A 14,710-nucleotide genomic window follows, 5' to 3' on the forward strand; every position below is an offset into this window, starting at 1 on the left:
CTTTTAATGATAACAAATGGTGGGAACAAATGATGGGAACGAGGGCTCCCTGAATGAAGTTTGAACATGTGCTATGTGCGGTGACATCTGTGGGACAGTTTGGACCCATCTAAATCCTGTGTGAGGGAATATCTTTTGGAGTAAAAAAACAAAGGCGTCCTTTTGTTGAGAAATTCAATTCAACAGAAAGAATATGTAACTATTTGACTAAGTCCTGCTTTGTTTCTTATGCATCAGTGACATCTACTGTATGCACCCTGAAATGCACATTTTCCTATGTCCATATATTATTTCCATCACACACAGAAATAGTCCTAAAGAACCCAAATGAATAAATAAAATAAATATAAATAAATATTCATTTAAATAGATTAATCAGCTCTGTTCTTTAGCAAGACTCGCATGTATAATAAAACATAACTATGTGAGAAAGGAAAACAAATATTTTAGTTTGAGGAAAATTTTACAGTCTGTTGAGAAGAATTACAAATATAGATAAATAAATGAAGAAATGTGTAAATGTAAAAATGTAATAAAAATGGGAATATAAATTAAAACAGGAGTTAAAAGGGTAAATAAAGAATAAATAGAAATTTAGTATCATTTTGTATGTATTTTTATACTACCCTTTTTGTACTACCTATGTTACCTTTTTTGTTTTTACTGTTGCTAATTATTATTAAAATCCCAACTTCTAAAATAAATATTTTACTGAAATTCCTTATAAAGCTCCTTATAGGCACTTGCATACAAAAATAAATGATTAATACAGATTTATGTATTTTTTATTTATTTATTTTGCTGCAAGATGTAAAGTCAGATGACTGCAACTGCAGCAACAATTCCCTTTGATTGTTAGGGTACCTGGGTCGTTGATCCAGTGTTTTCAGTTTTGTACCTTTATTTGTGTTCTCGTCTTGGTTTATTACTGTGAAGGTTTTGGTTTCTGTTTTTCTGTTTTGGTTTCTGTTTTGTATTTTCCCCGGTCCTTCTTGGTTTATGATTTTGTAGTTCTTAAGTTTGGGTTTCCATACTCCCTCTGTTCTGTGTCTGCCATGCTCCCAGTCTCTGTTCCCTCTGTTGCAGTGTCTGCTTGTGAGTCCGTCTGTAAGTTCAGTCTGTGTTTCCTGTTTTACTTTGAAAGTCCGTATCTCATGTTAACGTGTCTGGTTTTGCTTCCTTTGACTTGTCAGCCTTGATTTGCCCCAGCTGTGTTTCCCTCCTGTCTCCCATTCTGTCTGTCTCTCCTTCTGTGTATTTAAGCCCTGTGTTTTCATTTGTCTGTGTCATAATCTACCCTCATATTACTGTGTGTTCTATTGTCATTTTTCTTACTTTTGAGTTCACATTTTGACTCACTTGACATTGATTTTTTTTAAAAAGAATTGTTATTACCAAAAAAGGTAAATAATATTAACCTTTAAGATCAAGTCTAAAGGCCAATTAAGTATTTTATAATGTGAAAAAGGCAATTCTGTGAAATATTTTGAAATCATTAAATGCGAAATATTTAAAAATGAATGTCCATTTCAGCAAATCAGTGTATTAATATCTATTATATGCTTTAAATGTGTACCTGAGTACACGTTTTTTTTTTTTAATTTCCCTGTTTTTCAGAGCAATAATCCAGCAATAATAAAGAAGTCTTAAATACAGATGGTAAAAACATTTCTTTAATTTCATTTTCACTTACCATCAAATTATTGTAATCAAAACCAAAAAAATATCCTTTACAAATACAGGCTAGCTGTGTTCATACAAATTAAAACTGTTGGATAAATACACCAGCCTTTCAACAGTTTCTTGATACAGAAAAACAAAACCCAAAAAGGAAATAGACGCTAGGACTACAAAGGTATGTTAAGGTTGTGTATCATTTACATAATTCATATGCGTATGCATGTGTATGTTTTTTGTACGAGCTCTTCTGTGTATTTGTTTATGACTGTGTGCCCTCTAAATGATTGTCCGTGCCTCATCTTGGGCCAAGCTTCAAGGGAGCTTTAGGAGATGAGAGGTTCCTCCTGCCGTGGTGCGGCTTCACCTTCAGGTTTTGTTTTGGTGCTGGTTTCAAGTAAAAATGAAGCTGTCAGGGACCAGATGGAATAAAAGGTGTGAGTTAGTTTATTTAGTAGACATAAAAACACAGACACCACACAATAACCTCAAGTTTGGTCAGACCAACCATACGAGCAGAAACCAACCTGTATGGCCTCAGCTGGTCCCACTGTGACAGTGCTGGTGAAAGGGAGGTAACCGGGTGCAGAGGCTGTTACAGTGTAAGTGCCTGGCAACAGAAGTCTGAAGTAGTCGCCATCAACTCCTGAAGGAGCACATGTAAGGAAAATTATGAGACTCGTACAGTCGCTGTATCTTAATTAAACATATTCCTGGAGTGCCACCAATATGTCGACAATGACGGTAGTTTTTTAACATAAAAAAATAATTCACACTAAATAAAGAAAGTTGTAGGTGCCAAATTGGAAACTGATTATGAACTACGCGATGCCATCATGCCAATATGGATCCTCTGAGGAATGTTTGCAGTACTTTGTTAAATATGTGGCATGAAGAATTAAAGTAGTTCTAAAGGCAAAAAAGGGGCTTATCCCTGTACTAGCGAGATGCACCTGTTGAACTGGCTGGTGAGTGTCTTGATAGGTGACTTTAATTTCTCTCACGTTGCATTTCCACCACTGACCAGTAGAGGATGACTTGCTCCGTTATATCTGTGCTTGACTTCCACACCGCACCATTAGATGCACTCGACTGTCCTTTTGCGTGTGAGGATTGAATGCACTTTTAAAATCTGGATATCATACTAAAATTTAGTTCATCGCTAAAAGTCTTGTCGAGATTGCGTCTTGTTTCATTCTGGTTTATTTCCAAAGGATCATATTTTTATGGAACTGAGACTCAAAGTCGACTTCTGGCTGCTCGAGGCATTCGATTCATGCAGAAGTTATTGTTAGTGCCTGCCATTAGTCATGCAGTATGTGTCCTTGTCTCATTTTGAAATGACAGACTGACACCGGATGTTATCAAACACTGGTCTTCTATTTCACTGGCTGGGACACTAGACAATCAGTCACTATAAATCCAGCTTCCACACCTATCAAGAAAAAAAAATAACAACCACATATACACCAAAAGTCCCTGTTACCTGCGGTCACGTCATGATTGATGCCAGCTACTGAGATCTCTGCTTTGCTGATGGGGTTGTTGTTTTCATCATACACCATGCCTTTTATCCCATGATGCACCTGAGAAAAGACAAAACGTGTACATACTTCAAATATTGAAGTATATTTAATAAAATCTAAGGTTTGGAAATTGGATTCCTATCATCTGTTTGATGTGTAAAGCTGTCTGTAGTCTTAAGAGCTTAAAAAAGGAAGGTGACTGGACCTCTTTAAGTTTTTTGAAGACATTTGACTTCATCCAGAAAGTTTCTTCAAAGCTTTCAGCACTTGCTCATGTTTATTAGCACATACGCTCAAAACCCTGAAACCTAAAGTCTGAAATACTGACTTAAAGTGATTTGATTGCATGTACAATTTGTTACAAAACTTTAGATTTAATGGAATCTGTTCAAATTAAATTTACTTTCTCAGTATACATTCAGTTTATACCAAACATATTTTCCCAAATGATTAATTATTTATACATTTCAGTTGCATTTTGCTCAAAATTATTGCTTAATGTTTACAAGAGAAAGATTATACTTGAATATACTTTAAATAATATGTTTTTTTTAAAGAAAATACTGTATGTGCTAATAAATACGAGTGAATATGAAGGACTCCTAAGCTACATTTCTACACCTCAGACTTAATTAACACTCCTTAGGCTCAGCAGTGTTCAGCAGCTAAAGAAAGACCAGAACAGCATCTGCAGGCCCAGTTTAGTTTGTTTAATTAGTGCTTTGCAAAAAATGTATGCAACTGGGGGCCCACCCTTACAGAAACATTATTAGTGGCAAAGCATCGCTTTTTGAATCTCAGTGGAATAAAGGACATGTTGTTGTCCTCAGACCACGGCCTTGTTCCGTCCTCGAAGAAGGTTAAAAGTCAGATTACTCATATTACACAGAATTTCACGCATCTAATTTTTTGGTCACTTTATCCCAGAGGCGACTGCCAATATTCACAAGACACCAGGGCAGCAGACTCACGACTCCTGGCAGTTGGGTTTTTATGTGTAATAGTGTGTATGTGTGGTGCATTGAGCGCCAATAAATTAAATACTCTTTCAGTATAACTCTGATTTGCCAAATTTCGTCATGTACAAACCTGTTCTAGGTATGAAACCAGCGCTTCCCGGTTGCCCAGCCATTCTCTCGGCAGTGCTGATGCCGGAGGAAACTTATCGCAGCTCAGCTCCAGAGTGATCTCGAAGCAGTTGGTGTACAAGTAGTTGAAGTCCTGCATGCCTGAAACACAGATAAATATTTTAGGAGGACAATAAATGTATTAATGTGGCTCTTCACTTTAGATTTCTAGGTCTTTGCAACAGGACACATTAGTTATATTTATAGATTCAAAGTGTTTTTTCCACCACGCTTTGCCTCTTGAGGAAGCTGTTCAAAATTGTAGGAGTATAAGTTGCTTTAAAAAAAAAAACCTTTTGTTTTACAATATGGCTCCACTTTTCATCAAAAACAAATGTACAAGGAGCCAGAAGGGAGGGAAGGTTCATATGTAACCCCACAGACCCTGACATAACACTTGGAGCATAAAGACCTGGTAAAATAAACATAGCATGCTGCTTCTAAGTGAGACTCTGGGCGTTTTCAGTCAGTTCAAAAGCTCGCATGACTCAAGTGAAAAGCTCATCAGACTCACAGTGCTGAGGAGAAACCAGAGCAGCCTGGATCAGGACTTACGCATCAAAGAAATGGGGATTGTTATTGTTGCAGTTGCAGATTAACCGAGCTGAAACTGAATATATGCCCAGAGAGTTGGATAAACTTGGTATTTTTTAACTTCCAAGAATTCATTACTGTAACAGTGCATTACTGGAAGCTTTCATTAAAAAGCAGCACACAAGTTTTCCAGCCTTTAAGCGAACCATGAGAGGGTGAGGAGTTTAAGTTTCGTGTGAGCGCCTAAGGCTGTGTGACTCCTGAGAGGGTCTCTGCCAGCATGGAGGAGGAGGTTTAATTAATGCATATTTTCAGCTATAACAAGAAATTTCACAAAATTCAAAACTCTCTTCAAGCTTCAGTTCCATTTATAGAGAGTTTATGGGATTTTACACAAAAAAAAGAGCGGTGGGGAGGCCAGCTGAGCTGTATGATTCGTTTCAACCTCACTAAAAGGCGAGGTCCTCTCCACCTTAGTTAAAATTTAAAGGATCCTTTACTTAAAGAAAAAAAGGAATTGTCACCACTAAGGTTGCCTTGTAGACTTTAACCCTTTAAAGCCTGGACCATGAAATAAATAATTGCTAGAAAAATCAAATTAAAAAAAAAACGGAGTCAACTGAAAATGTTCAGGTCCACAGACTCCACTAAAAATAAAAAGTCTAAAGAAGAACTTTGAAAGACCTTCAGAAAGCTTGGAGAACTACTGCTCAAGGTCTGGCTTCCTGGAAGCAAAATATAAAGAAATTAGAGGTGACTCAAGACTTTTTCAGAGTGCTGCACACTGCCTGCTGATGGTGAGGACAACAGTTAGTGTTGTTGGTGTTGAGCTACAGCACTAACTTTTGTGGTGCCAAAGCAGCATAATATAAATCCAGATGCAGACTCACTGGCCAAAAATAGATGTAAACAACGTGTAAATAATTTAGTTTAAATTACGATTAATTCAATTACGAAAGCCAGCCTCAGTAATAATTTAGAGACTGCTCCAAGTGAGTCTCTTGTGCTTTTACTACGCATTTCTGTTGTCTTCCCTTCTGCTCAGGAGAAGACGTTTTGCTCACCTTTGGACAACGAGTACCAGCTGGCCCCATTGGTGATCCCCTCATCAAAGTAGTCGCCACAGTTCCAGCCCTTGTGCATCCAGCCATGAGCGTATGAGTAGGTCCTCGCCAACTGTCATCACACACAAAAGGACACGGGCCCATTCATCCACGTGTTTTCATACCCACACAACAGGCAGTGACGGTATGAGATGTGTGTCACATCTGGAAATTTTAATCTGTCACGCACCTTTCTGAAGATCTTGTCATCAGGCGTGGCCGAATAGGTGGTCCGCCCTCGAATGCGGCCATCTCTCGACTTGTCGAAGGGGTAATTGGCCACCACGGCTCCTCCGTGAAGATTCGCTGACAGGATGAAGTTGTAGTTTTGCATCCATTTAATCACAGCCAAAGTCTCTGGTTGAACCTGGGGAGGATGAGAAGCAGGACATTTAAGATTTACTGTACTTGCAGGACCACGTGCATGCATCTTTATTCCAATTCCCCAAATGAAACAATCTAATCCCACTTGAGAACCTGTCAAAATGTCTCTAAATCATCAAATAAGTTATAATGCAGAATCCCATACAGTCCTTTACGTCACCTGAGATATTTCCCAAACAACATCAGCGGGTTGACATCTGGTTTTCTTTTCATCCAAAGCTGCTGGCTTCTCTGGTTGGCTGCTTATCTGGACAAACCCCGGTTTCCTCTGGCTTTGCCTTATGGACATATTTTCTCTCTGCCTTTCTTTTTTACTTAATCATTTTGCAAAAATGGTTAGAGTTTAAAGAATCTTCTACTTTGCTCAAGCACATTTAATGATTCACCTAGCTCCTCCTAAATGCATCAGGCATGGTTAGCTTCATGGTTAAAGAATACCAACCATTTCAGTTAATGATAAATTTAATGAGAATATACAAAATTCACAAACTGAAGCTGGACTTAGCAACAAAGGAGTGGAAACACAACAGTTACGTGTACATATAATTCATAATATGCAAACTGATTTAAAGGTTTTTGATCTTTTTGCTAATTAATTCATCAAATTCTGCATGAACGGGATCAGCCTCAGCCAGATGGCATCTCCATTGCATTGCTGCAGACCTTGAAATTCCACTTGGGGCTGCCATTTATTTTCTCTGTCAGCGTTAACTCTCCTCACACTCTCAGAGCCATTTATCACGTTTGGAGACGAGGCGTAATACCTCTCCTTGAATATGGTATGTAGGACAATAAACACAGTCTGACTCTGTTCAAGAATAATCAAGCTGATCAGAGCCCAGTGACCTTGAACAGAGCAGCTGTAACCAAGAGGTCTGGCTCCCGTTTTGAACGCCGGCAGGAATTTATTATCGGTAGATCTTTATATATACTTGTGCATCCTTTGAAATAAGGGCTGTCACCGCGGTGTAGGGTTACACACGAAGGACAGACACGGCCATATCGCAGAGCTCTACTAACAACAGAGGATACTACCCCATATTAAATGCAAAGAGAAGCAAATCAAACATTCTGGATCACTTATAGGATCACTGACAGTCTGAAGTTAGTTTTCACACTGGGTGAGGGATGTCCTCTGGAGGCCAGTCAAATGTCAGTGGATACTTTTGCAAAAGGAGCCTTGTTTTATGTCGGGCTCTTCTGGGACTCTGTAAATAAGGTATTTCTAAGAGAAATGAAAGTGAAACTTGGAAAATGTGCTGCCGCCCAGTTCTCAGTCTTATTTTAGCACATCTCAGTTTAGTCTTGCACTTGTTCCAGTGAAGAAAGTTTCATCACTTAGCTAAATTAGTAAAAGCTGCATTCTCGAGCCTGCAGGGCTTGAGGCTTTATGTGAGAATGTATTCCTGACCAGCATAAATAAAGCAGTTGTAAGACAAGCACAATTACCCTTTTGTGTTTCTGCATCAGGAGACAGTCATATGTACAGACTCCCTGGCTCTCTGGTTTTGCAGTTAGAGGTTAAAAAATAAAATTTTCCACCTTTGCTTGGGAACAAAAGTGGTGTGGCGACAGGGAAAGAAAAAGAAAACTATACTGAAACCACCTCTCTGTAATGACATGCCCTGTCAAAACTGCTTAAAACACTGAAAAGAGTTATTTTGAGGGAAGAGAAATCAATCACGCATTCATTTTAAAGCACTGATATGACTTTCTTTGTTTCCTAAAGGATAATATTTACTCCTCATAAACTGAAATCAAGCACATTGCATGCTTGCAATCCACTTGGCAACTGGATTAAAGCCGAGATATCAAACTCATTCAAATTTTTCATTTCACAGACCATATACAGCTCACTTTGAGTTTAACTGGACCAGTGAAACTTCCATTTCTGCCAGTATAAAGAAGTAAACTACACCTTTAATCCATGAGATATCTTAATATAGGACAAAGAAGAATTCACCTCAGTTTTTCTGACATGGTAACAAACATGCAACTGTATTAAATTAAAGAAATTCATCAGCACGACTCTGGTTTTAAATTATAAGAATTAAACGTGTAAAATTACAGAAAAGGTTTCGGTAGCTCATTGCTCAGACTGTCCTGTAAATACAGAACAGACTATCACGACTAATTCAGAGAAAATGTTTAGTTTTTTTTTACTGTAGACCAACAGAAATGTCTATAGTTGATTGTGACTGTATTAGTGTAGCTAGCATCAATGTCCATGTGAAGGGCTTTATTAATAGGAAAAGCTGCAATTTAAAACTACAAAAATACAGTTAGAAGTCTCAAATTTACACCCTTGTCTTTGTCTGGGCATTTCTAGCCCCTGGGCCTTATGTTTGACACCCTGTCATAAAGCATACCCTGTTTCATTTTCCCCCCCTAATAAATAATTTACAAAGTGAACATGTTATATTTAATAAGACTTGACATAAGCAAGTGAGACCATAAATGCGTAAGGAAAACACTGAGGTCATAAACCAAATGAGGGTCATTTTCTCGTAGGCTTCTACCCACCTCTTGCCCTGTGACAGCTGAAATACCCCCGCCCCTCCTCCGCACGTGCACGTAAGTCGGTGAAGTTGAATTCTTTTTGGGACGCCCCATAAGAAGAAGGGTTTAAATGTATGTTTAAGACACTTCTACGAGGATTATATCCATCTTTTCTTTAGAGTCTATCACTAAATCTAGCTAAAGGTATTTTAATTTGGACGGTTCAAGATATAATCAACTTTAGGTTCATATTTCAGTTCTCAAAACATGAAGCTATCTAGCAGTTATAATAAAAACTGACTGTCCTTAAGAGGGAGGAATTTTATTTTTCAAGGAAACTATGAACAACAGTCCTACTGGAGGCTGCAGTTGAGACACCCCCAAGGATCTGACCTTAATAGTTAAAATGTACTTTTTGGCAGGCTAGTGGACTGTTTGACAGCACGCACTCTCATGTTACTCTCCACTGTTCATTTTACACTTCAGTGATCTGAAATAAGTACACATTGCGCTACAAAGGCCATTCAATCACCTAGAATAAAGCCAGGTCTCTCCCACAGCCAATCTGAACTCTGCTGCTTACGCCGAAACTCTGAGGCACATTTTTCTTCCTTAGTCTCAGTCACCGTGTAAGTGTGGCAGGTTTATATAGTGTCTATTCTATGTAGAGAGCATCTGTACTTTTATAGTGCAGACATAGCAATGTGCAGACAGTTTTGGGTAAAGTAGCAGCAAAGTGAGGAGTCAGCCAGTGCCTCAGGGTAACAGTTACACTCTGACGCTGCAGAGTGGCTCACTGTAACTTCTCATGATGGTGATGAAAACCAAAAAATGTTTAGCTGAGGCTCAAAGTCCTCATAAACAGTGCATATAGTTAATCACATGTTATGACCCAGAGAAGAAGAAGGCTGTTGGCGGGGGGTTGCTTCTTCTTCTTGGGGTGTTTTCTCAGCTCCAGCATCTAAAGAAATATGCAAACTAATATGACTTACCAACGCTTTTGTTCCAGTTTGTTCCAGTTTGCGGAGCTAGGTTGCCAGTTACCCCACCTGTTTCATATTTCAAAGACTCCAAATACGAATGAGGGCAACCACAGTGTCTATGCTAAGAGCCATAGCCTGCTATGTGCAAGATAAGCAAACAGGTCTAGGCTATACAGGCACGCAGAAAAAAGTCACAAAATGATACAGAGGACCGACCAAGGAGTCTCCTGAGTCTACTCACATTTAAATATATGGACTTTTTTATTATTTAGCTGAGACACAGCTGGCACTGGAATCTCATCCAGTGCAGAGCTCATGAATTTGTTTATGTCAACAAAGTTAAAGCCAAGATAACCCAACTATGTTACAGCTGCTCATTATTCAGCTTCGCTCACACCAGCATGATAAATGCCCTCATCCATCCTCCTCCTCGCTCCCTCCTTCTCTCTCACCCACATATGCTCCGAGCCACACATACTTGCGTACACACATGGACACTTTAACACACACGTACACCCTCAAACGGTTTCAGTTGTATTCAGTTGTATTCAGCAGAACTGACCTGATGCTCCCAGTTGTCCGGGAGGGGCAGGTGGTGGTTTCGTCCTTTGGTTTTCTCGTAGTAGTACATGAGCGCGTTCAGGTCCGGAAAGTCGCGGTTTAGATCGATTTCTCTGGCGTTCCCTCGACCCACTAGGTAACCGTTGAACTCCGGACCCTGTTGATGCACAGATCACAAAAAAAACATTTTTTTAAAACTGGTGAGTAATCTTGCTCTTTCCCACCAGAATGATTAAATGATCATATTTTGGCTTGTGACGTTAAGGTTTCCGGAGGTCAAGTTATGAGCTCCAATTTCTCGGAAGCAGTAAAACAAAGCTGAATTTATTATTCCCCAGTCCTCAGAGGCTATCTATAGAGCAACAACAGTCAAGTATTTTTCCCAAAACGGAGTTTTAAGACCGTGCAACAAATCCATGGTACTGAGTGTGCTAACAGCCGGACAGATAGACTGTCACAATCGATTAAAAGTACCCAAAGTCAAAGCACTTTAAGCAAAAAGCTCAAGTTCTCACTCTTAGGCAGTTTTTTTTTCTACTGCTGGATCTTAATGATGTCATACACCTGCTGTGGGCACAGAAGCCCCTCCTACCTGCTGTTATGCCTTCTGGATGCAAGGGACAGGCAATCAGAAGAAAGCTGGCTTAAAGGGAACAGCTTTTCCCCCTCAGTGAGCATGGTAAACAATACTCCAACTAAACATCGAATTAGTTAGCACTGTCATTGCAAGCATGTTAGGATGCTAACATTTCAGTTTAGTTAAAAGGTCTGTTTTGCATAAATGCAGCGTCACAGGGGCATCACTAACTGTAGACTTGTTTTATTTTATGAGTGCCTTGAAATTTTCTTATTTGTTTGCATCTTTAGCTTGGACCTTTAATCTTAAATGTCACTATATGTTTTTATATATCAAGTAAAGCAAGGGGGCAATTTAAGAAGCTCTTTTTTGATTGGTTTGACTTTCTTCTGTATTTCAGTGTGAGACTTTCTAAGACTTTGCAAAAGAGCTGACTGACCTGTGTGTTGGTGTCTATAGCTTACATTTTCTGATAAGATTTCTTCTTGTTGTTGTTTTTTTCCCTAAAAGCTTGATCACAACATTGAGTCGCCAAGGATGCTTTAAAATGAAACTGCCTTGCCGTTTTTGAACAGATGCTGCTGCACCCAAACATCTGCTGACGCAACTAATTACAGTGCAGTATGTATGTGTCGTCTGAGTGGCAAAGAGAGGGACTGTCATGTGAAGCTGGTCGCTTCAGGACATATCATTAGCCAGCAAGAGACTGTGTGTGTATTTGTGTTGCAGCAGTCTGCGTGTGTATCAGTTGTTTCACGGCCCATAATTACCCCTGACACAAAGTTAGGGGCTTTCTTGGGAAGCTGATAGATGGGATTATTACAGACGCAAGCAAACGGTGGAGAAAAATCATCAACTACTGTTTGACTCGTAGTCGCTCGTCTCACACACACACACACACACACACACACACACACACACACACACACACACACACACACACACACACGTATTTGTTTAAAAATCCTAAAAGATCAGATGGATTGAGCTGTGTGGCTCGCAGGTGTTTAGTTTCACTCAGGGACCTCAACATTTCTAATATTTCCACTGCCAAGAACAAAACCAAGGGAAAAGAAAATATAGATTTTTTTTTCTTCTTCTTTGCACGGGGGACGGTTTCTTTGAAAAAACACAGCCAGAGACGTCCCAGAGGGAGTTTTGTTTTGGCACGTCTAAGCCTAAAGCTCAAATTACCTGTCTGGCAGCCACCTCGTAGCCATCGGGGTTCATGGAAGGCAGGATGTGGATGCGCGTGTCGTGGATCAGCCTCACGATTCGCTGGTTTCTGTTTCGGTACTCCTCGCACAAGAACTGGGAGAACTTGATGAGAAGCTCACGCCCAAGCACCTCGTTGCCATGCATGTTGCCCACGTACTTGAACTCGGGCTCCACTGGGGAGGGAGTGGAGAAGCAGAGGGGGCATGAAGTTACGAAAAAAGCCACACAGAGCTGTCAAGTACCACATTTAAAACAGATGGCCTGAGGAAACACATGCAGGATGCCACAGTCGCAGAAATTTCTTGATAAGGATGTTCTTACAGACATAAGCTCTGGAAATTGTGCTGATTGAATTATCTGGATGAGTTATGTGTATTTGCCACCAATGTCTCAGCCTTGCTCTCTGTGCAGGGTTTCTTCCCCCTGAGGATCCCTTTATTAATCACTACTGAGGGAAGCAAAAAAACCCCAAGCACGGTTGCCAGAGGTCAGACTTATGACTTAACACTAGATACAAATTTGCGCTAAATTTGACACTAAAACCATCACATCAAAGAATAAGCGCTTGTGTTTTTTTTCGTCATTGATACTTTCAAATCTATCAGCGCCCTTCACTAATTGTTTCAGGCATCCAAATGGCATGCTGGGCATTGCAACTCCCCTCTTTTTCTTTAGCACAGTTCCAACTGGCCATGAGTTCACAAAACAGCGCTGGCTCCAGCATGTAGTTTAAAAAGAAAGAAAGAAAACCCACACACACTCATTCAGCAGTATGTGAAACGCATGAACTTCGTACAGAGTGCAGGAGGCTTGACCCAGACTACACCTCAGGTCACTCCCCCTTCATGAAGTGTTCAGTTCCTGTTTTTCACCCTCGGTCACCTTGCGACAGAACAGGCCTACATCCTTCAATTCTACTGAAGGAAGCTTCCGAGTATGCAAACACGCAGAAAAAAAGCAGGCTTGGCTGGAGCCAAAAAAACATTCCCTTCAGTTGTCAAGCTTTTTTTTTAAATGCAAGAATGGAAAAATCTTCCACAGCATTTCCTTGATATGACATTTTGGCCAATTTACAATGCAAACATTGGATATAATCATACACTAGCTGCAAACTAAATACCTGAAGAGCTGATTCAGTGGTTTTTGTGGGAGTGTATTCAGGGTTAAATCCTTGATGACTCAAAGTGATTCTGTTTGTCATCTGCTACATTTTGTCAGTGGTCGGATGGCAAAGAAAAATCAAAATGAATCACAGATGTTGACTCGATTCTTTCACTTTCTTCTTTCTTTTCCTTTTTTTTTTGTTTTCACTTTTGAGTTTTCCTCAGTTTACAGCCAGTGATGTTCAAAGCACCCACTTCGGGATAATTTCACCTTTTCCTCCTCACTGTTAAGTCACACAGTGGTTCGGCTTCATAAAGGCAAAATCGAAAGCTTGAGACAAAACCGAAGCCTCTTGCAGACTCAGTCTCCTGCCAGCTATTCTCATTGTGTGTGGCAAAAAGTACAAGACAGATGAGGAGCCAGTAGCACAGGTTGTGCATTCGAAATCTATCATAGATTAATATCATTTGCAGATGTTTATCAGCTTTTTTTGAGGAGTTGGGATTAAATTATTAAGCTGTTAAATTGCTTCCATCCATCACGTTTTCTGCCAATTATCCACTTTGGGATAAAATGCAACATGAAATCATTGTACAGCATGTCACTGGGCTGTCAAACAACGGATCAGGTGTTACTTACATGCTTCGTGGTTGCCCGGGTTATCGCTGAACTCCAGGACATAGAGGTGGCGACCCTCCACACTGTGCCCGATGCTGTAAATGCGCGTGATGTAGGGGCATTCGCTCTGCACTGCAAACAGAGCTCGTACCATGTCCTCGTATTTGTGATGCTGGAAGTCTGAGCCCGACACCAGGAACCCCATCAGCCCCAGCAGGAGAGCACAGAGCCAGGGAAGAGTCCAGGGTTGCTGCATGGTCCCTTAGCCCAGGTTGTGCAGCGCAGGAGAGGCTGGTGAAGAGGCTGCCTGCAACTATGCAAACCACTCACAGGATTTCCGATGTATTCTCCTTCACACACCACACATACTGCTTGCTCCCTGCTTGCTCTTTTTCTTTCTTGTGCCCCTTCTTTTCTCCAGCTCTCTCTCTGCCTCCTCCCACATACAGTCCTCTCAGTGAAGAGCAAGTAAGGACAGCCCCCTGCTCCTTCTTTGTCTCACTCTCCTCCTCCAACAGCTGCTTCTCTCCCTCTCTCTTTCCCTTTGGGTGCTTGTCAAGTACATGCTACTTGCTTTATTAGGGGCTTCAAATGCTTCTGCTTTAAGTAGTTTGCCCCACAGCCCCCTGAGCTTTCGACACACACACTCTGAATTTCATTCTGCCTCTGAGACACTCATTTTCCATCCCTTTCTTTGTCTCTAACTCTTGTTCTGTGCTCCCTTCCTGGGAAAGAGGGGTTGTTTCCACGGCACTGCTTTCCCCAACCCCTGCAGCCCTCAATCATCCATTCATTAACT

General features: G+C 40.4%; 1 protein-coding gene across 1 annotated transcript; it reads right to left on the reverse strand.

The window, feature by feature from the left end:
• Window positions 1-1,732: 1,732 nt before the first annotated feature.
• Window positions 1,733-14,358, reverse strand: cpn1 (carboxypeptidase N, polypeptide 1). Its single transcript, XM_085360766.1, has 9 exons — window positions 13,933-14,358; window positions 12,166-12,362; window positions 10,396-10,551; window positions 6,158-6,334; window positions 5,929-6,040; window positions 4,293-4,432; window positions 3,164-3,263; window positions 2,205-2,323; window positions 1,733-2,086 (listed from the first exon to the last, which is right to left on the reverse strand). Exons 1-9 carry the CDS (start codon window positions 14,165-14,167, stop codon window positions 1,976-1,978), a joined length of 1,347 nt encoding a protein of 448 aa, XP_085216892.1. The 5' UTR covers window positions 14,168-14,358; the 3' UTR covers window positions 1,733-1,975.
• Window positions 14,359-14,710: the final 352 nt, after the last annotated feature.

This window comes from Diplotaxodon limnothrissa, linkage group LG8 (assembly GCF_057381915.1).
Source record: "Diplotaxodon limnothrissa isolate DT_005_m linkage group LG8, D_limnothrissa_male_GT1.1, whole genome shotgun sequence".
NCBI lineage: Eukaryota > Metazoa > Chordata > Actinopteri > Cichliformes > Cichlidae > Diplotaxodon > Diplotaxodon limnothrissa.

Coding starts and splice junctions, on each gene's coding strand:
- cpn1 (XM_085360766.1), bottom strand. CDS start 14,167: ATGCAGCAACCCTGGACTCTTCCCTGGCTCTGTGCTCTCCTGCTGGGG. Junction 4,433..5,928: donor CTGGTACTCGTTGTCCAAAG/GTGAGCAAAACG, acceptor TCTGTGTTTCAG/GCATGCAGGACTTCAACTAC. Junction 2,324..3,163: donor CAATCATGACGTGACCGCAG/GTAACAGGGACT, acceptor GTGCTCCTTCAG/GAGTTGATGGCGACTACTTC.